The sequence below is a fragment of the Littorina saxatilis genome, linkage group LG5, assembly GCF_037325665.1.
Source record: "Littorina saxatilis isolate snail1 linkage group LG5, US_GU_Lsax_2.0, whole genome shotgun sequence".
Taxonomy (NCBI): Eukaryota; Metazoa; Mollusca; class Gastropoda; order Littorinimorpha; family Littorinidae; genus Littorina; species Littorina saxatilis.
Genome location: NC_090249.1, coordinates 49,145,929 through 49,170,402, shown reverse-complemented (window position 1 = coordinate 49,170,402; position 24,474 = coordinate 49,145,929). Strand labels below are relative to the sequence as shown.

The 24,474-nt window shown below is 38.7% G+C and overlaps 2 protein-coding genes across 6 annotated transcripts; one reads left to right on the top strand and one right to left on the bottom strand.

Annotated features, from left to right (window-relative positions):
* Positions 1-496: 496 nt before the first annotated feature.
* LOC138967358 (uncharacterized) lies at positions 497-16,120 on the bottom strand. Of its 5 annotated transcripts, none has more exons than XM_070339883.1 (10): positions 15,961-16,120; positions 13,949-14,092; positions 12,857-12,940; positions 12,463-12,542; positions 12,109-12,162; positions 11,245-11,337; positions 10,595-10,725; positions 9,639-9,729; positions 7,223-7,312; positions 497-3,482 (listed from the first exon to the last, which is right to left on the bottom strand). In XM_070339883.1, exons 1-10 carry the CDS (start codon positions 15,973-15,975, stop codon positions 3,419-3,421), a joined length of 846 nt encoding a protein of 281 aa, XP_070195984.1. In that variant the 5' UTR covers positions 15,976-16,120; the 3' UTR covers positions 497-3,418. The 5 variants fall into 5 exon arrangements, with proteins under 5 accessions (XP_070195984.1, XP_070195983.1, XP_070195985.1 ...); XM_070339882.1 differs by lacking the exon at positions 15,961-16,120 and adding an exon at positions 14,725-15,059; XM_070339884.1 differs by lacking the exon at positions 15,961-16,120 and adding an exon at positions 14,725-15,059 and having other exon boundaries at positions 10,628-10,725.
* Positions 16,121-16,482: 362 nt separating this feature from the next.
* LOC138967359 (uncharacterized) lies at positions 16,483-18,036 on the top strand. The gene is made up of 2 exons (XM_070339887.1): positions 16,483-16,772; positions 17,039-18,036. The coding sequence occupies exons 1-2, from the start codon at positions 16,483-16,485 to the stop codon at positions 17,502-17,504; spliced, it is 756 nt and encodes a 251-aa protein (XP_070195988.1). The 3' UTR covers positions 17,505-18,036.
* Positions 18,037-24,474: the final 6,438 nt, after the last annotated feature.

The following is a 24,474-nucleotide window of genomic DNA, read 5'->3' as shown; positions in this document are numbered from 1 at the left end:
CTAAATTATCAACGTTGCAAATCACACACACACACACATTCCTAAATGCACAGTTCACAAGAAGCAAACAAACAACATACTTATTATATATGTAAAAAAAAAAACACACACACACAAAGCAAATATGTGACCCTCCACCCCGAAATGAGTCGCATGTCACCTCGCGCGGTTCTGCGCTAGGCTTAATATAAGTCCGGGGCGTGTCTGGTAACAGTGTGAGGGTCACCTTAGTCACAGGCTTACAACTCAGTTTTCGATCTTTTCTAAAACGGTTTTCACCACTGGATAGAACATAAAAAACTCATGAAAATGTAAAAATATGAAAATCATGCAAAGGTGACATGCGACTCATTCCGTGGTGGAGGGTCACAAAAAAACACTGTAACACATAACTCAGTACTTGTATACTTACACAGACACAACGTGTTCCGGATACAACCGATCTGGTGATATATATAGCAACCATTCATCCAAAACAAATGAAATGAAGACAAAATAGAGGTCACAAGTTTACTATCAAATGTACAAAAGAATGAAAAAGACTCTCTCACTCACACACACCTCAGTAAAAAATCATTATCACAGAACATGGGTTATTTTCATTACTTGTACAAGTCATACAATACCCAAAATATGCGTAACACAGTTTATTCCCCCCTCTGCTTCTTTACCTCTGTAAACTTGTAGAGCTAGTTATTTTTCGATAATGACCCAGCAACCAAACAAATAACGAGCCAGCAACAGCTAGCCTGAATCCTCGATAGTGCAATGGGTTGAGAAGCTGTTCTGCTTCGGTACTACTTTTGCGACTGAAAAGTTCCGAACGCTCTAATGTACGAAGTATACATCTCTGGAGCAAACAATACAAACATACCGCATTTAAATTAACAACTACAGGCCTGAACACATGAATCTCCATATAAAATCCATGAGTTCGGTTGTTTTCTGAATCTAGATCTGCCGTGCACAAACGTTCATCACAAGCAAATTCCCAAGGCAAGTAACTCATACTTTGTCTAGCGACAAGAGTAGTTCCCCTTCTTTTCACTCAGTTTCTTCGACAACACTGACTGCAATCCGACGGTCAGTTTTCAACAATATTTCATTTTATTAACAGATCACACGCAACCAAATGCACACATCTGATCAATTTAAACAACATAAAGGGGTTTCATACACTATTTTCCCCAGAAAACTGAACTTCATACAGTAATTAACGTTGGAACACGGGTGCAAATGTTCGTCTGCTAGTCCCATTTGACGAAAGAACATTATCCTAAGCGATACTAAAACATAAACAGAACACACAATATCTGCCTTTTCCGCCACAGCAGAATAACAGCATATCTGTGTACTTGATTTTAGTCCAAAACAGGGAAACTGACAAGAAGTGTTAACAGAATGGAATGATTTGCACGGAACTATACAACCGCGCATTAATCGATCGCCTGCGCAGGTTGTCTGGTTGAGTGATTTGGATTCAATCAAACTTTCGCACAAAAACTCCTGTTTTCTTTGAATAACTGAAGAAAGGAGGAATAAAGAGGTTACACACCTCGTCTCAGTGATTATCAAAAATAATGGTCTCAGTTCGCGGTCATGAAAAAGCTCGCTGAAGCTAGCATTTTTCATGATCCGCTAACTTCGACCATTATTTTTGATAATCACTGAGACTCGGCATGTAACCTCTACGTAACACACACATCCACACACACAACCAAAATGTCATCCGGAACTGGCTCATGCATTGTTTGTTTGTTTTATAAAAAAAAATTGTTTTCTCGTTGAACCTTTTAAAAATTCCCAAATCACATATATACTTTTTTTGGTCATCACTTGGAAAAAGTTCTCCAACAATTAATCATGCAGGCAAATTTTGTAAGTTATTTGTATTTTTGACAAACATAGGAATGTATACACACAGATTTTGGTCAAAAATGCTAATAACATTTATGTATCGCTCCCTTTCAGTTAGAATTCCTGTTATTTTTTACGACTGCATGAACAGCACAAACATGCACTCTTTTGTAGTCTCAGCCAGCCGCCTTAATATGAGTTTTAGTCGCACTCTGAAGTCACATGGCTCAAAGAAGGGATTAATACAATGTTTTATCAATACATTACAAAACAATATATTACTAACACTTATAAGTAATATGCTTGTCGTTGTAAACTGTAAAAAGGACAGCATGGAAATTGGAAACGTCACCTCAAAATGGACTACAGAGCTATGCTGTTATACAGCTCTCCTTCCTCAAACAAAAGAAATGCACAAAGATGTAAACAGAGACAAATGTGCAGAAGTAACATCTTAGCTAATATGACAATTAGCAGTTGACAGCTGCCCAAAAGGCTATTATAAAGAATAACATTATGCCAAATACAAGATATAAAATTAAGTCAATTCCGCAAGCAGCAATAAAACACATTTCATAAAAACAAAAAGGTAGCAACACTTAGTAATCAAAATAATATGTTTCTATTACTCAGTCAGGATTTTCAATGCACAAAAGAATAAATCTGAAACATAGCTAGATTACTAATGTTCCAAAATCAAGAATCAAAATGCAAAAAAGGCCATGATTTGTTTTGCTTCTTCCATTGTTGAAGCTACAACAATCTAAAGACAAGAGGCGAAGCCATCAAGGCTCACGTAAGAAATCGACAAACAGTAACACAAACTCAATCACTCCGTCACACATACACACACACACACACACACACACACACACACACACACACACACACACACACACACACACACACACACACACACACACACACACACACACACACACACACACACACACAGAAAGAGCATAGGTGAAACTGTGCAAGAAAGCGAGACACTAGATCTAGATCTGTCTGTCTGCATGTAGCCTACTTACAGGGACACGGTCTCGGCCCGCTCAAAATAATAATGACCGAGACTTTCAGTACTTCCTTCGCGTGACGTCTAACCCTCTTACGTCATAATGTGACGTCAATGTAATGTGACGTCTTCAAATGTTTCTACCACAGACATACACACGCACGCACGCACATACGCACACACAGACAGACAAAGTTACGATCGCATAGGCTACACTTACGTGAGCCAATAATTACAGGACACGTAACCATTGATTTTTGATTTTTGTGTGGATTTTGTTTGTCCACTTTAAAGGCTAACAGATCGAAGTCTGTGTGAATGTTTCTTTTTGTCTATTATTAAACATTCCGTAAACCCATTAACCTTCTTTGTTTTTTGTACAGAACAATAGTTTTGCACTATATGTACAGGAACCATTGGAAGCATGTACTGCCGTGAACATACAGTGAAGAAACCATTAATTGTCCTGATTGTAAGCAGCTGCACGTCTGAAGATTGCAACCAGCACCACCTTGAGTCTGTTGTTATCGAGTCCCATGGAACTTCTCACAACAGACATGGGATGAGGGCTTTTCTGTTGGGTGGGTACATCTCGAACTGCTGTTTGTACCTGAAAAAGCAAGATCAACTGACAAATTTTATTTTGAAACAACAGCACAGACTGCATGACTCTCTCGCTCTCTTCTATGGCAATCCGTTTGTAAAGAAATTACGTTTTTTCCTGTTGATCTAAATAATAAATTATTTAACTAAATAATTCATTATATAGCTAAATAATTATTTAACTAAATAATTTATTATTTACACAAAAGTAAAAAGTGTGATTGTTGTAATTAAAGAAATCTTTTATTTACTAAACAATTCATTATTTAATAAAAAAAATCCATTATTTACTATATAATGCATTATATACTATAGAATGCATTGTATACTATAGAATGCATTCTATACTATAGAATGCATTCTATAATATAGAATGCATTCTATAATATAGAATGCATTCTATAATATAGAATGCATTGTATAATATAGAATGCATTGTATACTATAGAATGCATTCTATAATATACAATGCATTCTATAATATACAATGCATTCTATAATATAGAATGCATTCTATAATATAGAATGCATTCTATAATATAGAATGCATTCTATAATATAGAATGCATTCTATAATATAGAATGCATTCTATAATATAGAATGCATTCTATAACGTTACGAAACTACTCTCTGTGTCTCTGTCTCTCTATGTTTCTCTCTCTCTCTCTCTCTCTCTCTCTCTCTCTCTCTCTCTCTCTCTCTCTCTCCCTCTCTCTCTCCCTCTCTCTCTCTCTCTTTCTCTCTATTCAATTAAACTGTGTCAGTGTCTCTGTCTCTCTCTGTCTCTCTCTGTCTCTCTCTGTCTCTCTCTGTCTGTCTGTCTCTCTCCCTCTCTCTCTCTCCGTTTCTCTCTCTCTGTTTCTGTCTCTCTCTGTCTCTCTGTGTGGCTCTCTCTCTCTCTCTAGCTCTCTGTCTCTGTCTCTCTGTGTCTTTGTCTCTCTCTGTTTCTCTCCCTCTCCCTCTCTCTCTCCCTCTCTCCGTTTCTCTCTCTCTGTTTCTGTCTCTCTCTGTCTCTCTGTGTGTCTCTCTCTGTCTCTGTCTCTCTGTGTCTCTGTCTCTCTCTGTTTCTCTCTCCCTCTCTCTCTCCCTCTCTCTCTCTCTTCCTCTCTCTCTCTCCCTCTCTCTCTCTCCCTCTCTCTCTCTCCCTCTCTCTCTCTCGCTCTCTCTCTCTCTCTCTCTAGAGAGAGAGAGAGAGAGGGAAAGAGAGAGGGAGAGAGAAACAGAGAGAGACAGAGAGAGAGACACACAGAGAGACAGAGAGAGACAGAAACAGAGAGAGAGAAACGGAGAGAGAGAGAGAGAGGGAGAGAGAGAGAGAGAGAGGGAGAGAGAGAGAAATAGAGAGAGACAGAGACACAGAGAGACAGAGAGAGAGAGAGAGAGAGAGAGCCACACAGAGAGACAGAGAGAGACAGAAACAGAGAGAGAGAAACGGAGAGAGAGAGAGGGAGAGAGACAGACAGACAGACAGAGACAGAGAGAGACAGAGACAGAGAGAGACAGAGAGAGACAGAGACACTGACACAGTTTAATTGAATAGAGAGAAAGAGAGAGAGAGGGAGAGAGAGAGGGAGAGAGAGAGAGAGAGAAAGAGAAACATAGAGAGACAGAGACACAGAGAGTAGTTTCGTAACGTTATAGAATGCATTCTATATTATAGAATGCATTCTATATTATAGAATGCATTCTATAGTATACAATGCATTCTATATTATAGAATGCATTCTATATTATACAATGCATTCTATATTATAGAATGCATTCTATATTATAGAATGCATTCTATATTATAGAATGCATTCTATAGTATACAATGCATTCTATATTATAGAATGCATTCTATATTATAGAATGCATTCTATATTATAGAATGCATTCTATAGTATACAATGCATTTTATAGTATACAATGCATTCTATATTATAGAATGCATTCTATATTATAGAATGCATTCTATATTATAGAATGCATTCTATATTATAGAATGCATTCTATATTATAGAATGCATTCTATAGTATACAATGCATTCTATACAATGCATTCTATATTATAGAATGCATTCTATATTATAGAATGCATTCTATATTTAATGGATTTTTTTTTATTAAATAATGAATTGTTTAGTAAATAAAAGATTTCTTTAATTACAACAATCACACTTTTTACTTTTGTGTAAATAATGAATTATTTAGTTAAATAATGAATTATTTAGCTATATAATGAATTATTTAGTTAAATAATTCATTATTTAGATCAACAGGAAAAAACGTAATTTCTTTACAAACGGATTGCCATACTCTTCTTCTTATTTTTGTTCTTCTCATTCATAAGGTATCATATTATTAGCCATTACACACTGGGGAAAGCGAGCTGCCATATAGTATGGGGCTACCCTTTTTACATTTAGTCAAGTTTTGACTAAATGTTTTAACATAGAGGGGGGAATCGAGACGAGGGTCGTGGTGTATGTGTGTGTGTCTGTCTGTGTGTCTGTCTGTCTGTCTGTCTGTCTGTGTGTGTGTGTAGAGCGATTCAGACTAAACTACTGGGCCGATCTTTATGACATTTGACATGAGAGTTCCTGGGTATGATATCCCCGGACGTTTTTTTCATTTTTTCGATAAATACCTTTGATGACGTCATATCCGGCTTTTTGTAAAAGTTGAGGCGGCACTGTCACACACTCATTTTTCAATCAAATTGATTGACATTTTGGCAAAGCAATCTTCGACGAAGCCCGGGGTTTGGTATTGCATTTCAGCTTGGTGGCTTAAAAACTAGTGAGTGAGTTTGGTCATTAAAAATCGGAAACTTGTAATTAAAATTATTTTTTTATTAAACGATCCAAAAACAATTTCATCTTATTCTTCGTCATTTTCTGATTCCAAAAACATATACATATGTTATATTTGGATTAAAAACAAGCTCTGAAAATTAAAAATATAAAAATTATGATCACAATTAAATTTCTGAAATCGTTTTAAAAACTAGTTCATCTTATTCCTTGTCGGTTCCTGATTCCAAAAACATATAGATATGATATGTTTGGATTAAAAACACGCTCAGAAAGTTAAAACGAAGAGAGGTACAGTAAAGCGTGCTATGAAGCACAGCGCAATCGCTACCGCGCCAAACAGGCTCGTCACTTTCACTGCCTTTTGCACTAGCGGCGGACTACGTTCAGTTTCATTCTGTGAGTTCCACAGCTTGACTAAATGTAGTAATTTCGCCTTACGCGACTTGTTTCTTCTTCCTGCATGCGTGTTAATTTTTTTAAGCCCGAAGACTTTCGCTGTAAACTTGGAGTCGCTATCGTGGTTGTTCAAACATCGAGGAAAGTCTGCACAAAGTTGAATCTCGGAAAAAAGATCCCTTGCCGAACCTTTATATGCCGATCAGCAAATACTGGTTTCAGATCCAGCGTCGCTACCGACTGAGCTATCGATCTCTCCGCCCAGAAATTCACATGAATCGACATATATTTTCCCCTCAATGTGCACGTGTGCATTTCAGAAAAGAATTTCACTCAAGCACAGTACATGGAAACCCCCTTTTACAGCCTTCAAAAATATAAGAACATTAGGTCTTAGAAGAGAAGAACTCTTAAAAGGGAGGTAATTCAATTTACAGATTGAGACTATGAACAGTACATCTGAGGAAGGAGGGTCCAAAGTAAAAAGGAGGAAGTTTTAAATTGGGTAGGAGGGGCAGTCTTAAAAGAGGGGGGAGCACTGTTGCAACTTACCAAGCATGATTATGCCGTGAGCGAGGTATGAAAGTTGCCGCACTGAACAAAGTCCACACAAGGCCAGCCAACGACCAAGTAGCTATCGTCCTGCACAAGTAAGTCAAACAAAAGGCATTGAATTTAATCTGTTTATGATATAATGATAGCATGTTATTGACTGTAGAATAACCTAATCCATATTCATTTACACGCTCCTTTTTTGTGTCAGAAACAAGTGCACATTAGGGTAAAAAAAAAAACATGTTCTGATTGAAGTTTGTTTTTTACTTACACAGGCGCATTTGGCTTTTAATTGGCCGGAAATCCCACACACACACGCACAGACAGACAAAGTTACGATCGCATAGGCTACACTTACGTGAGCCAAAAACCAACGAAATCTCGCGCGCGCGAGATCCTAATACATCCGGTTTTCTTCTGTACGCTATCTTGTCACGACGACTTGTTGACAAACGAAGATTCGCAAAAGAGAGAGAAAAGCGCCGACTCTTGAGTAGAGAGCTAATAAAGTAATCGCTAATCGAGCGAAATGGCAATCCGCGGCGACTTCCTTAGGAGTCGGGAAGATGCAAATCCTGTGTATCGTCAAGGATAAGGACTTGGTGTTATCGAGATGGTGAGAAGGATAGTGAAGAGAGGTGCCTGTACAAAAACCTCAACGATCGTGTATGGAGTTAAAAAACAAAGGGTTACTGTACTCACCGATACAAAGACGACACAAGACGATTACGAATTTTCGCTTCTGGAAGCTTCATCAGGAAAAGAACACAAAAGACAACAAAAAGCAGATGCAACACGGAACGAACAGGGTTTAAAAGAAAATGGAGGGGAAACACGCAAAAAGGGGAAGGAACTCTGGGAATGGAAATGAATGAAAGGGGAGAGAAGTGGTTGGATGATGTCAAAGGCACAGGCATACAGACTAAAAGTAATACACACTCATAAAAGGGGGGGGGGGGGAGAGAAAAAAAAGAAAAGAGAGGAAAAACACACGCACACACACACACACACACACACACACACACACACACACAAAACCAAACCAAACCAAACACATAAACACACACAGAAAGAAACACACACAACACACACACAAATACAAATACAAACACACACGTACCGTAAATCCACAGAATGTTTGGGGAATACAAGTACATCACATTTTCGCATTCAAACCGTCAGGTGTGGATGTGCCCAGGGATATGAATGTGTATGGGACAAGTTTAGCGATGCAAGGCGAAGAAACATTCATGTGAGCGGAAAGATAATTCGGGAGAAAAGTCGTTATGCTTTCTATCGAGTTAGGACTTTCGGATTTTACTGGTTGCGCCACAATGTCAAATGAGCTTCATTCAGCGGGGAGCGAGCATTACGCCATGAGTAAATTTTCTTTGAAATTTGAGTTAAAGTTGTTCTGCTGTAATGTGTTTGTGTGTGTGTGTGTGTGTGTGTGTGTTGATATGACAGTAAACTGCAACTGTGTGTTTGTGTGTAAACATGACAGCTAGTACATAACATTACGTACACTGCAACCAAATTCATGACCGCCCGGGCCAAAAACTCAACCCCCCATTTTAAGACCCCCCCCTTTTTACGACCTAATTTTCAAGGTTTTTCCAAAGTCGTAAATAGGGGGTTCTACTGTATAAGATTTATTACCAGCCTGCCTCATGCGTGCAGACTCAGTGCAACGTGACGAGCAATTTTTGTTTTTGAAATGAGACTGCAGTGGTTTGATTGCCTTAGCCTAGCAGACGACATACACCCCGCTCAGAAAATTAACATGTTGGGCAAATGTGAACGAAAAAACAATGGGGATATAATAGGTGTAGCGTTCAGAGCATTCTTACAATCCATATTTAGTACCAGACTCCCCGATGAGTGAAGATACAACGCGAGAAACATACCACATTTATTTTGAAAATGTGCTAACCGTCGACCATTCCGTGGAGTCAATTCAAGGGGCGCCACTCTGCACAGTCAATCTGTCGAAGCGAGCTGAAGGTTTCGAATCACACATAACTAAGAGCACAGTTCTTTCTCCGAGTTCAAATGAGGTCTCTATGAAAGATCATCACTTTTTAGCTTAACGCTACACTGGAATTTACCAACAGAAATTAAAATGCGAGTGACGAAAGCACAACACACTTGAGACAGCCCACACAAAAGTAGATCTTACACGACCTGACCACACACTTATGCCTATTCAAATGCGCGTAACAAAATGTGCGTTTTGAATCTTCTTTTTTCTCTGGCGGTACTGACAATATAGCGCTGAGTTCAATAATTATTTTTGAGATTTGCTCTATAAATCCCTTAGTGCACTGGGATGTCTCAATAACTTGAATAATAATGACAGCTTATGTAGCGCAAACCATGCTTAATTTTGTTGTATAAAAACTTGATGACTGACCAGCCAAGCCACTCCACAAGCTCCCCAAAGTAGTTAGGACAGGTGACCAGCTCAAACATCCCACCGTAGGGAATGTAGTAGCCGGTACTACCTGAAAGCAACCACAGGTAACACAATTGTTAATTGGACAGGTGATCAGCTCAAAAAAGTCCTCCGTAAGGAATGTAGTAGCCGGTACTACCTGAAAGCACAATTGTTAATTTTTCATCTGGACAGCTTTGTAAACATTGGCAGTTGGTTGCAGAGGTTGTGAGAGGTGCAAGGCAGATTCTACTGTATCTGATTTAAACATTTTAAAACTAAAAAAAATTAAACGTTCCAATAACTTAATAACATTATTTTGATTCTGGATTTTGGATGGTTTGTTTGTTCGTTCATGGGCTGAAACTCCCACGGCTTTTACGTGTATGACCGTTTTTACCCCGCCATTTAGGCAGCCATACGCCGCTTTCGGAGGAAGCATGCTGGGTATTTTCGTGTTTCTATAACCCACCGAACTCTGACATGGATTACAGGATCTTTTTCGTGCGCACTTGGTCTTGTGCTTGCGCGTGTACACACGGGGGGGGGGGGGGGGGGGGGGTGTTCGGACACCGAGGAGAGTCTGCACACAAAGTTGACTCTCAGAAATAAATCTCTCGCCGAACGTGGGGACGAACTCACGTTGACAGCGGCCAACTGGATACAAATCCAGCGCGCTACCGACTGAGCTACATCCCCGCCCTGACTGAGCTACATCCCCACCATTTTGGATGGTTAACAGAATGTCTGTTTTTGGATTTGTGTATCTGATTGAAAAACATCCTTTCAGCAATCTGAAGTGAACACATCATGCAGACTTCAACTAAGCTCTTCATAATTCCAGTTACAGATGTTGTCCCATTCAAATTCACAACCACCACCAACAACAGACAATACACAGCAAAAGCTAAAACTAAACTAGAATAAAAACACACCCTGCTCTTCTTCAGGGAAATGACTGCTATCACCTTTGATGTTTCTCAAGGAACGCAGCTTCCAGTCGGCCCACCGGTTGATGATGTAGCCAGCCACAAATAACAAGATGCCCAGGATAAATCGAGGATCACTGCACAAATATCACATCAATCAATCAATCAATCAATCAATCAATCAGTCAATCAATCTATAAACCATTTAAAAAGAAAACGGGCATTGTTAAAGCCACATTATAAAAAAGAATACTTAAAACATGAACACAAAAGTAAAATAAATTATGTTTAAACATTCTTAAATGTTGACAGGTCTGATAAGTGTTATTATGCATACTCCCTTTTCTCAAGCTGGCTTGATGATGCTAATACAAAGACAGTGTCCAAGTATTTCAAGGAATGTTGCATAAAATAATGTTCAATGTATGCAAAACTAACTATATGCAGTGTACCAGAATTAACCTGGACCCCGTACCCATCATTCCACAAAACAACAACAATTATAGCAACAACAGCAGCGAAAACTATGCGTAACTGATAGTTCAAGAGCCAGTTAACCTAAGCACAAAGGGCCTGTCTTTACCAAGACCATGAAATTAAAAAAGTCAAACAAACATGCAAAAAGCTGTTTTGATGTTTATATTCCTCTGACTCACTAATAAAAGTTGTCATCATAGTCCGCAGATCCAATGAAGTCTGCGTTAATGAAGTGATACAAGCAGTTTGGGCCAAATCCACCAAGCGTGATTCTGTGTACCATCCACAGAAAAAAAACTACAATAAATACAAACACAACCAACCAAACCTTCCAGATCTAAAAACGATATCAAGCACAAATTTGTTTCCAAAGCACAAATCACCAATGTCCATCTACCATGCATAAACTACCACCCCAACACACACACATCTATTCTCTGTCCCCTCCCTCCTAAACACATACAAACTCACATACATAGTTACATGTCTTCTTCTTCTGCGTTCATGGGCCGAGACTCCCTCGTGCAATCTTTTTTATTTGCACGACTGGGTTTGACCGTTTTGACCCTGCCATTTAGGCAGCCATACTCCAATTTCAGAGAATGCATGCATGGTATATTTGTGATTCTATAACCCACTAAAATTTAACATAGATTACAGAATCTTTTCCGTTGTATATACTTGGTCTTGTGCCTGCATTTTGTGCCACACATACTAGCAGGTCTGCACATCAGTTGACCTGTGAGATTGGACAAATCTCCACCCTCCATGGCCCGTATTCAAACACTCAACCTTCCGCATGGGAGGCTGCTGTCTTATCCATTTGACTTTCACCAGACACATGCATTTGTGTAAGCTACATACACACACTTAAAGCAGCGCATCCCCCTTCCACACACACACACACACTAATATCTGCTCATAACATAAGTACACACATTCGAAAGGGAACTATATTCCAACATATTTTCCAATCACACACATACAGATGCTAGCATGCCCATCAAAAACAACACTAAAAGGTACAAACAATTCAGACTCACCCAAGAGGTACTACAGCATTTCTGTAACGCATCATCAATGGATGAACGATGCCCCTGTAAAAATCAAAACATTCATGAATGTTTCGTTCACAGTAAACACATGTCTTATAATTATATAGACTCATTTCTGACACTTAAAAAGAAATCATTCCTGTTTAATATGATTTAGCTTCTGCAGCTAGCATTCACGTGCCAGGTTAAATTTGATTATGTTTGACTCTTGACATAAAAATACAATCCCAAGCAAAATAAGGCACACAATTTTAATCTGTCGTTTGCACATGCATGCACACACAACATATATTACTTGCAAAAATTACACTAAAAACACAAGCCACAGTAAAATAGTTGTACCTTTGTACATAATGAGCAAGGAAAAGTGCCAGGAAAGTGTAGTTTGCGTAGCCTCTCTGATATCCATAAAAGAAGAACACCTGGAAAACAATAGGACAAACTGTGAGCAAGGTGAAGGCTGTATCCTCTTTTACTCAAATGTACAGCAGTTGAATTAATAGATGTGTGTTGGCTTAAACATGCACAAACACACACACACACACACACACACACACACACACACACACACACACACACACACACACACACTCACTCACTCACATCAAGTCACTAAACAAAAAAAACAAAAAAATTAATTTGACAAGCAGAAAAATCATCAGCAAAATATTAGTCATGGACGTACATGTACTAATACGTACACCATCTCACCAAAGAAATAGGTTTAAAATCTTACCAAAACAAAGAGCACAACCCCTGGCAGAGCGTCAGACAGCATGTGTCCCAGTCGCTGTGGAATGGGGGGACCCCACTTTGCCTCCTGGTTAAAGACAGCAATCACAAACATTTAATTCATGAACTCTTTCTGGCAGTCAACGTTCTATTGCAACCAGCAAATCTTATAACCAGCACTTTCAGTTGACAGAAATAACTTTTCTCTCAAAGTGGTCATAAAAGGACAAATATTAAACCCGGAAGAATTGTATTGAAGCGACCCAAATTTCCCAACGATGGGACAATAGAGTAATGAATATGAAAATGAAGTGTCTTCTTAATGAAGGGGCCTCGATCATGGCGACCCCACCCTCCCCCAAATCTGCTTTGCTGCTCTTAATTCTACAACTTTGTTTTGTAGCATACATGTATTGTTTTCAGCAGTGCGCATGCTTGGTTGTGCCTCATCAGACGTATGCATTCTACGTATCTTAATCTGATTCTCGATCTTTCTCACCACCCTTCCTCCCCAGTAAGCTCATTTGTCTCAGTTACTAAAAACATCCATGTAACCCAAGTGTGTGTGTGTGTATGTGATATTTTATTGTCATGTATTTGTTTGTAAGGCCTAAAAAAAAAAAAAGGTGTGGTTACGGTAACCCGACCTACCCTATTTTTAGGGGCCGACCCTATAACTTTTTATTACATTTGTTAAAAATTTTTTTTTACAAAAATTAAAAAATTTAAAAAAAACGAGTGCAGATAACGCAATGAAAGCGAAAGCGCTCGAGTCGCACACTTATTTCCCTGTCAAGTAGGTTTAATTTGTACACATTAAAAAAAGAAGTAAAATAAAAAAAAAAGTGATTGCCTACCTTCCTACCCTATTTTGTTTGGCTATGTTACCTTAACCACACCTATTTTTTTTTTGTGCCTAATTGATATCTGTGAGTTCAGTGTAAACAATGTGCTTTGTGTGTTTTTCCAAAATAATTGTACATGTACAGCGCTTTGAGTAGGGATTAACCCTGGATACATACTCTCTAAAAATATCATGTTCTATTACTGTATTATCATTATTATTATAATTAGACTATATGTATACACAATGTACCTTGTTCTCATGTTTTCCGTATGGCGCCGGAGAGATCACTTGCACTACAAATGTAATGACAGCCAACAGAAATCCCAGTCCACACAACGCCAGATGAACGATGAACCTTGTCTCTGACCCAGCATACAGTCTGTAGGGGATTCCCTGCAACAGAGCAACAAATGAACTATAAACATCTTCTGTGGCCAGCTCACCTTAAGTTAAAATAGACTTTGGTTTAAGTGTGTTTTATCACTTTTCTTTGTTACATGTTTTAGACAATAACAACATAAAGAACGTTAACAAGCAGACTGCTTATGGACACTTTCTAAAAATGATAAGGCCAAAAAAAAAAATAGGTCTGTTTACGGTAACATAGGCCAAAAAAATAGGGTCGGTAGGTCGGGATTTTTTTTTTTTTTTTTTTTTTTTTTCAAAAAAACCATATTTTTACGTTATTTTGCCCAAAAAACAAGATTTTTTTTTTTTTTTTTTTTTTTTCCCAAATGCCAAAAAACCCTCTAGGGTCGCGCGAAAAAACTAGGGTCGGTCGGGTTACCGTAAACAGACCTATTTTTTTTTTTGGCCTAAGCAATACACATTCCAATTACAAAACATGACTTTTACGATGCCCGGCCTAGCTGCAACTGCATGAGGGCAACAGTTATAAATTATGAACACTGTAACAACTAACTGCATGATTAAAACAGAGCAGCAGATAAAACACAACTGTTTCTGTTGCAGGATATACATTATATGTTTTCAAGATCTATAATTAACGCAGTGGCTACACTTACGCCGTCCGTAACTTTTCCCTTCTTTGCTTTGCTTACGCCACAAAGCATTTCCCCGCCAGGGCCGCGCTCTGCTTCCGGTTTGATCCGGTTTGGGCGGCCATTTTAAAGCGTGGGTCGAGTGAGGACAGACGTGTTCAACAGTTCATTAGTAGTGGTTGTGCGAGTAGGAAGTACGATCGAGTCCGGCTTCGACAGGTTGCAAAAAGTTATATCTCGGACTTTGAAACGAACGCGTTCGTCCAGCTCTACGTTCGGTCGTCGCGAACCCTGCAGACGCTCTCCCACCTCCCTCTCTCTCTTTCTCTCTTCCTTTATGGTGATCCATCCATCTCTCTCTCTCCCACCCCACCCCCCCTCCCCTCCTCCACCCAAGTGTTCAAAGGATGCACTATTGCACAAATCGTTATACAAATGATAACGTGCAGGTGAGTGGCCTACCCTTCAAAATGGTCACGGGTTACAGTAGGCCTGCAGGCTACGCGGACAGTAAAATGGCGTCATGCCGTAACTGCCGCATGTCCCTGAAGTGATACGTGGGATCACGCCGCGCCGTAATCAAAGTATGGCCGACTGACTCTACGACGTGGAAAAGGTGTAACCGAAGCCTGCAGTGAGCGGGTTACGACAGTAAAATGACGTCATGCCGTAACTATAGAATTTCTGAGTCGACTTACGACTTGAAAAAAGGCGTAACAGTAGCCTCTACCTATAATTAAAGGACAGATCATATGTTATACTGAATGATTCTAAATATAGCTAGTTATGTCAATCTTTAAACACAAGCAAAACTATGCAACATTTTCATTCAGAGTATATATGTGTCCCTATAAAGTCTATAATTTCATTGTAAAATACGTCAACAATAAAGGAGACACACACACACACTCAAAGGCACACACACGGCACAGCGCGACACACACACACACACACACACACACATGCTTCATATTTGTTTTGATCAAAACTGTTGGACATCAAGTCCACTTAAACTGTCATTCATCCTGCGGTCACCGACAGTGTGAAACGAAATTGCCTTGACTCTATAGCTGATCACAGGCGGAAGGTATCGTCCACTGGACTACTACTATCACAGAAAGTCTTTCTGTGATAGTAGTAGTCCAGTGGACAATACCTTCCGCCTGTGAGCTGATCAAGTCAGTACGTGCGTGTTATGCAAGCACTTTCCACGGTGATTATTACCCGTCCAAACAGCTCACACTTTCGCAACTAACTCACGTCAAACAAAGCCATCTTGGCTAATTTGGAGATTCTTGTCAACTACTCAAAGGTGTGTGATGTAACAGGATATGTATGACCTGCACGTGAACTGGAACGTGTCAACAGCGCTGCTAACAAAAACAAATTCTCAATTGGCCTAGTTTCACTTTTGTTGTTTTGTTGAATCTTTTTGCTGTTATCTCATCGTAAAACTTTGTCATAGTTATCATCATTTTCACAATGTTTGCGGTAATAATCCATATTTGCGTTTAATTAACTTCAAAATGCAATATGATACCATCAGCAGCAAGTCTAAACTTTGTAATTTGCACCTAACCTCAAAAGAAGAAAGATTTGTCTATTTCGACGATTACTAAGGGAAGCCACTCTGTTCATTCTGGTCACCACTGAACTTGGGTACAAAGTGGAAACGAAGGCGCCTTCCTATTGATAGTTACCCATAGAACTGTCCGAATTCAGATATAACTCAGGAGATTAAACCCTTTTTGATGCTTTGGTAGCAACTTATTTTCGCACCGAATGGACCCACGTACTGATCTTAGTATGGCTGACGCCCAGACTGACGAAAAAGCAGACGAAACGCAAAAAGGATCGTCTGCTAAACAGGCTTCGCAATGTGCGCCTGAGAAGAGCCTCAATGCTTCAGCCTCTGGTGATAACAACGCTCTTGACAACTTATTTCTAAGATTTGAAGCTTTCAACTTCATCGAAGACCAGCAGTTTCAAGCTGGTCTTTCAAAGATTACAGTGCGTCCAGATCTTAACACTGGAGAGGACTTGCTAAAAATCAAGGCCTTCTATTACACAAAGTAAGTGTTTATAGATTAGATCTTAGTTTAGAACTAACCTTATTGAAGAATCCCAGCGTCTAAAAGTTTTTGTTTTTTCATGCAACTTTCTATGTTGTTGTTGATCTTTTTCTGACAAAGGATTATAATTATTTGTTGATTGGACTTTGTAAATAAGTGCAAACGGAACTCAAAATATATTCCTTTTGTGACTTTGCTGCTGCTGATACTAATTTGCACATGAATGCACATGGACTCAGTTGTTTCTTGTGGTACTATTTTTTCAGGAATGTTGAACCATTTGATCTGAGGGCATACATGTCATGGAGTGGGAAGCAAGCCACCAGCTCTTCGCAAGATTCCAGAGCTTCAAAAGATCTTATCAGGACAAGTAAATCTTCCACTGCACCTCTGCATTCTGCTTCTCTCTTAGACTCTCATCTACCCAAGACTGTTCAAAGTGACGGCTCTTCTCAGGGTGATCTGGGCTTGAAGAAAGAAGAGAGCACAGTGCATGAAACTGCAGAAAGTGATGCTACAGTGTTGATACAAGTGGAAGAAGCAGAAAACAGTTATAATAGCAGAAGGAGTGCTGTTTCTGATCAGAATGAAGAACTGTCATTCGCTGACATTGTTGAATTAGTGCAGAGCGGGAAACCAATTCCAGGTCTGGCACAGGTTGAGGTTGTACCCACCAACGAGGCTCCCACGCCATCTCTGATTCCTAGGACGAAGAAACCGTGGGAAGAGTGATTTCTGAAAAGATTTCTTTGTCTAGTTTCAGCTCATGATAACCCACACGCAAAACAGAAAGAGAAAAGAGAGAGAGAGATAGATAGTGCATGTGTGAGTGTGTGTCTGTGTGTTTGAATGTGTGTTATGAGTTTTCAGTATGTTGTCAGGGTTGGTCAGTATTGTGAGTTAAAATTAAATGTCCTTGCAATTGTATAACTACTCAAGTAATGAAGGACTTGACAATTTTATTTGTGATTTGCATGTATTGATTGGATGCCCAGTTTACTCAGAAAAATGCAGAGTGCATGTATGTGTGTATGTGTGTGGGTTCATCTATATATATATATATATATGCATGTGCTGGGTGGACTGGGTGGCCGAGTGGTAACGTACTTGCGCTTGGAAGCGAGAGGTTGCAAATTCGACCCTGGGTCAGGGCGTTAGCAATTTTCTCCCCCCTTTCCTAACCTAGGCGGTGGGTTCAAGTGCTAGTCTTTCGGATGAGATGAAAAACCGAGGTCCCTTCGTGTACACTACATAGGGGTGTGCACGTTAACTCATTCGAGGCGCAGCTAAATTTCCCCTGTGTTCCCTGCCAACGCGCGATTTAGAGCCATTTTGAAAAAAATATTAAAAATCAACAACACAAGATAACCTTACATACCTTATGTTTTTGCAAAGTTTGAAACTTACTCTTTTAGAAAATATATGAAACATTTGAAAGTACATACCTTTTGTTGTCTTCATATCCACGCAAAATATCCAATTTGAAGCAAAACAAAAAAACTTTCTACGTCATGGGTTCATCATACACAATGTCATGATCGACACTTGCATTGCCCGAATCATCACCCAAATGATCGTCCATTGGCACAAAATCGTCACCAGAATCTAAAATATCATCTCCACTATCATCATCACTGAGGTCAAGATCAGAACCGTACTGAATAACACGTTCTAGCACTCTTTTCAAGTTACTACGTCTCAGCAGAACGATCCGCCATCTTGGAAAAGTCAAAACACGTGGGTCGCACACCGTCAACAAAATTTTTATTAATCCCAACAATTTAAGGGAAGGAACTGTTTACAGTGAATGGTACCACTGTAGACAGATAGAAGTTCATTGCAGGGGTTGTTTCCCTTGGTCAGCAGGACCGTTTACACCGTTAAAAATTCGTGATATCCGTCGGAACTCAAGTGCCGGCACGCAGCCAACGCTAAACACAGATGTCGGAATTCCAGTTCCGACGCGCCTCGAATGAGTTAAAGATCCCACGATTGACAAAATTGTATAGGCATAGATAAAAATGTCCACCAAAATACCCGTGTGACTTGGAATAATAGGCCGTGAAAAGTAGGATATGCGCCGAAATGGCTGCGATCTGCTGGCCGATGTGAATGCGTGATGTATTGTGTAAAACAATTCCATCTCACACGGCATAAATAAATCCCTGCGCCTTGAATATGTGCGCGATATAAATTGCATAAAAAAAATAAAAAATAAAAAAATCCCTGCGCTTAGAACTGTACCCACGGAATACGCGCAATATAAGCCTCATATTGATTGATTGATTGATTGATGTGCGCCACCATACATCATTTTTATGTATTAGAGAGAGTCAAAGAAGGTGCAAGAGAGAGAGATCTTGTTGACAATAATTGATTGTTTAATTACATTTTATTCCACTTTAAAAAAAATGTGAACAAAGGTGTTACACTTACAGCTCGTTTCAAGTAAAAGTTGCTTTATGGGAAGTTCCATTCCCCACAAGGGAGACAAATATGTTAGAAGTGTTTTTATGCATTGTTGTCTCCCTTACTTCATTTACTCGGCAACATTACCAGTTTACACAAAAATTCATGCATAGTTAGTGAATGGATATGTGGTTGTCTTGCGACATACATACACCGTGCTTGAAATGGCTGTGATAGTTAGATTTTGTTGATTTATTATGAATTTTCCCTTGTTTGTGTTTTAACTTTTGGAATCAAACCTGTTTTGTAGTGGCAAAAATACGGCATTTATACATGTACTCTGTGCAACAGTTTTAGGCATTTCGGTTACCGTGATTTCAAAGAAACAGTTACATGTCTTGTGGAGGGTTGCATTATTTTCAACTAAAAATGTCCTGTTGCATGTGCCATGTGCTTGAATGTGTTTTACACAAATTTACAATGAAAGAAAATGGAGAGTACATATACCTTGAAAATGAAACTTTTGAGTTGTGTTTATATGGTGCTCTTGTTTTAATTTCTGAAACCATCAAGCAGAGAGAGAGAGAGACACACACCCATACACACTCACACACACACACTCTGCATGGACCATATCAAACCAAGCGTTAATCAAATAAAAAAATTAAGTTTCAATTAAGCACATGTTCGTTTGAAGTGATGGTGGGACGTAATATGACTGGGCGCCGGTCTGTCGTGGTGGTCGATTGTGTAAGCGCACATGTGGGATGACTGGATCAGGTTAAGCTAGGTTACTGTGCGTGTGTGTGTCTGTGCGTGTGCGTGTGTGCAGAGCGATTCAGACTAAACTCCTGGATCGATCTTTATGAAATTTTACATGAGAGTTCCTGGGTATGAAATCCCCAGACGTTTTTTTCATTTTTTCGATAAATGTCTTTTATGACGTCATATCCGGCTTTTTGTAAAAGTTGAGGCGGCACTGTCACACCTTCATTTTTCAATTAAATTGATTGAAATTTTGGCCAAGTAATCTTCGACGAAGGCCGGACTTCAGTATTGCATTTCAGCATGTAGGCTTAAAAATTAATTAATGACTTTGGTCATTAAAAATCTGAAAATGTAATTAAAATTATTTTTTTTATAAAACGATCCAAAATTACTTTTATTTTATTCTTCATCATGTTCTGATTCCAAAAACATATAAATATGTTATATTCAGATTAAAAACAAGCTCTGAAAATTAAAAACATAAAAATTATGATCAAAATTAAATTTCCGAAATCGATTTAAAAACAATTTCATCTTATTCCTTGTTGGTTCCTGATTCCAAAAACATATAGATATGATATGTTTGGATTAAAAACACGCTCAGAAAGTTAAAACGAAGAGAGGCACAGAAAAGCGTGCTATGCAGCAAAGCAAAACCGCTACCGCGCTAAACAGGCTCATCACTTTCACTGCCTTTTGCACTAGCGGTGGACTACGGTCATTGTGAAAAAATGCAGTGCGTTCAGTTTCATTCTGTGAGTTCCACAGCTTGACTAAATGTAGTAATTTCGCCTTTCGCGACTTATCTTTCCGGGTCACTGACCACCAAGCTAGCTAGAGTGGAACCTCCCTTTTAAGACCCCCCCCCCCCCCATATAATACTTTACTTTATTTGGTGCTTAATGTCGTTTTCAACCACGAAGGTTATATCGCGATGGGGAAAGGGGGGAGATGGGATAGAGCCACTTGTCAATTGTTTCTTGTTCACAAAAGCACTAAGCAAAAATTTGCTCCAGGGGCTTGCAACGTAGTACAATATATGACCTTACTGGGAGAATGCAAGTTTCCAGTACAAAGGACTTAACATTTCTTACATCCTGCTTGACTAAAATCTTTAATCTATACAAGAAACACTTAACAAGGGTAAAAGGAGAAACAGAATCCCTTAGTCGCCTCTTACGACATGCTGGGGAGCATCGGGTAAATTCTTCCCCCTAACCCGCGGGGGGGGGGGGCATATAATAAATACTCCCTCCCTTTAAGACCATGCCAGGAAGACACAAAACACTCCATGATACAGCATCAATCTTTATTTGGCACTGTACCAATATCATCAACAACTATATTTCATCGTTTCTAATCATGATCAACAATTAGTCAACAACAACAAAAATAATTATACTAACAGTGTATTTTGTTTATTCATTATTGCATTTGCAGCAAAACATTATCGATCACGAATTAAGGGAGTCAATCACATTCTTTCTTTCACAGTGTATGATCTTGTATAGCCCTGGGAAATGAAATATTTACATATATATACATATTCATGAGATATACTTATATTCATGGGAGCATTCTGTATGTCATTGTACAAACTGTACACGGTAGTGGTGAAGAAATCCTACAGGTTAATGTACGATACACGCTCCTGCCTTGCCGTGTTCACATTCCAGTATACCACCATAAACCCATCCAGGCTTTTACACAGGAAAAGAGCGTATTCCCACTTTGACAAATACCAAAATTCAATGGCCTGGTTAACTCAACATGCAGAAGGGGATTTTTTGTTGAGTTAAGTTTGCAACTGACACCAGTGTCAGCTTTTAAGATGCAAAATTAAATAATTCAGCACAAAAATCCCAACCTGCACCGAGTCGCAGCCAAGCTGTTGAGTTTGGGTATTTGTGCAGGTAGAAGGATGCATGCTCTTATCCCATGTAAAATCGACGACAGGTCTGTTGTGGTTTACATGATCGTTTACATGAGAAGACGGGTTATACACAACAGTTTACACAGGAAGGGAGAAAGGTAGGAGAATATTTTTACTATAGGATCAAACTGCAGAGAAAAATTAAAGGAGCAAAAAGTTAATATAGCTTCTAAAATGACTTAAAATTATTTGCTGTATGCATGCCAAAGTATCGGAGAAGACTGCTTCAGGGAAAGGACTGCGCCTAATTAACAAATACGAAATCAAACATACACTAGATCAAGTTCTGGTGAGCAAATTCACTGCTGGTCCAATGGGCATCAGTAAAGTATGTGTTTACGTTATACATTTATCACAAAGTGAAGACGGCAACAATTAACTGCTGTTTGAGGTTGCAAGTTGTATTCATCGGTATCATTCAAATAAGTTGTTACACACCGGATCTACACAGTATTTTGATCAATTAACATGTCAGGCAGAGGCATCAAGATGGTGACTCATTTCTTAGTGCTCAAAGTCTTGGTTGTAAATAAAACCAGCACGGACAGCAAAGCAACATTTGTAACAAAAACAAACAGGTGTCAGAGTGTGTGAGTGCGTGTGTACGTGTGTGAGGAGTAAAAATTGCGTATGTGTGTGCGTTTCTGTGTGTGTTTGCGACTGACGGTAATTAGGAAAGGCAGTTATAGTGTGATTATGCTGATACATTTTGTGTAAGTATTTTAATTGATATCGTTGATTCGTTTTGTAGATCTGCATGTGCTTGGCTGAGTGAATGTCTTCTTAATTATCCACAATGTCAAGGCAATTTCCAAACCTTAGGCAATAAAATATTCAGTATTATCTTAGAACCTTAAAATATACATGTGGGTGTTAAATTGCATGGTTATAAGGACCAAGAATGTTATCAATGTAGAAATCCCACTGGAGGGAATGGTCGTGGTTGGTCCAGGTATACTGTCAAAGTACTATAAATGCTTGTAGATCTAGACAAACTTTCTCCAAGATACAGAGGTTAATTGTCTCATCCACACATTCTGAAGCACACTGCTTGAGACTTAAACTGTTGTGCAGAACTACAACAAGGAAATAATCAGAAAACGTACTGTTTCTTACTGACAATAAGCATAACTCCGTACCGTCAGAAATCTCTGTACAGACTATTGTGTTTGAGTATATATACTGGCGATAGAATTCTGTCTCGAAATCTCTGTACAGACTATTGTGTTTGAGTATATATACTGGCGATAGAATTCTGTCTGAGTCAAACCTGACTAGGTAGGCCTTAATACTAACACTGACAGTGTGCATGGTACATATACTGTGCAAATATTACTTGATACAAGCCCACTTTATTTAAACTAAACACTCTTAATGTTAACCTCTGATATTTCCAAAAACTGATCATCTCAGTCTCAGAATTATTCTTACAGATTCAAAATAACACACAGTAGATATCATTTTCATTCAGATTTACTTCCTGGTAGTTATACTCGTTATCACAATATTCTGCCCAGTCATTTCGTTGGCGATGAAATCAATAACTCGATCTGCAACGAAACCCCACTGGATTACAAGTTCATACATCAGCTATCTCGGAGACAGGTACACCTGTTCAAACAGCCTTGATGATCTTGCATAGGAATACATGTACGCTCACATGTTAGTACAATAACCAAACTTTCCACTGCTAAGCCCTCGATGCAGTTTTCGCTTGTCTCAGGAAGTTTTTATTAACAGGTTTGTTAAATTGTGTTCTCCTTTAATTAAAATGCTCTTTATCAAAAGTAGAAAAGCCTATTTTTACCTTTGGTTTATTTTTTTCTGCAAATTTACTTTCTTGAAATGCCAAGTCATGAAAATAGAAGACTTGCAGGAACGAAAACCCTAACAAAAATTGTAAATGAATTAAGTTTAAAAAAAAGAAAAAAGAAAATACATGAAGTGTACTTTGTAAAAGTGCACATGCACTTCTTCAAAATTCAATATTCACAACTTAATTAATTCATTACTTATGATGAATATTATAATCTCCTTGCTATACAATAGTGAAACACTATGTACATTATGCTTCTTTCACATCACAAGTGTTATTTTGCATCCCAGACAAACTCGATCAAGACAAAGACTGCAATCATTCACTCTGCAGTTTTACAACATAGGTTTTGTATATATACACAATAAACTTATACGACATGAACACCTACATAATATATATACATGCACCGGTAAGCAATATATTTGGTAAAGGAACACGTACACCTCACTTATATAAGTAGTCTTTCTCTCAATCATATGCCAGAATTAAAGTCACTGTCCGTAGATGTTTTATTTTGTTCAGATTCAGAGATCCATCTCAACCATTGCAGCTTATTTTATATTGGACTGCAATTTAAATTCTGCCAATTTTAAATACTGCGAGTATTTTAGAGTTTTAGCTGTAGACGACACAGCACAGAACTTTGGAAATGATCTTGTGTATTTGATCATTGAACATCCTGCGCAATGCAAAAGCATAAGAAGTGTATAGGATCATTTACCTAAATGTGCCAATTAATACAAAGTATAAACAAGGTTTTAAGTTACTTTGTG

Bases quoted from the DNA above. Each gene is read 5' to 3' on its own strand.
- LOC138967359 (XM_070339887.1), top strand. From the start codon at position 16,483: ATGGACCCACGTACTGATCTTAGTATGGCTGACGCCCAGACTGACGAA. The intron at 16,773-17,038 runs GTAAGTGTTTAT...CTATTTTTTCAG, and splicing joins AAGGCCTTCTATTACACAAA to GAATGTTGAACCATTTGATC.
- LOC138967358 (XM_070339882.1), bottom strand. From the start codon at position 14,772: ATGCTTTGTGGCGTAAGCAAAGCAAAGAAGGGAAAAGTTACGGACGGC. The intron at 14,093-14,724 runs GTAAGTGTAGCC...GCTCTGTTGCAG, and splicing joins AGGGAAAAGTTACGGACGGC to GGAATCCCCTACAGACTGTA. The intron at 7,313-9,638 runs GTCAGTCATCAA...TTACTTGTGCAG, and splicing joins CTTGTGGAGTGGCTTGGCTG to GACGATAGCTACTTGGTCGT.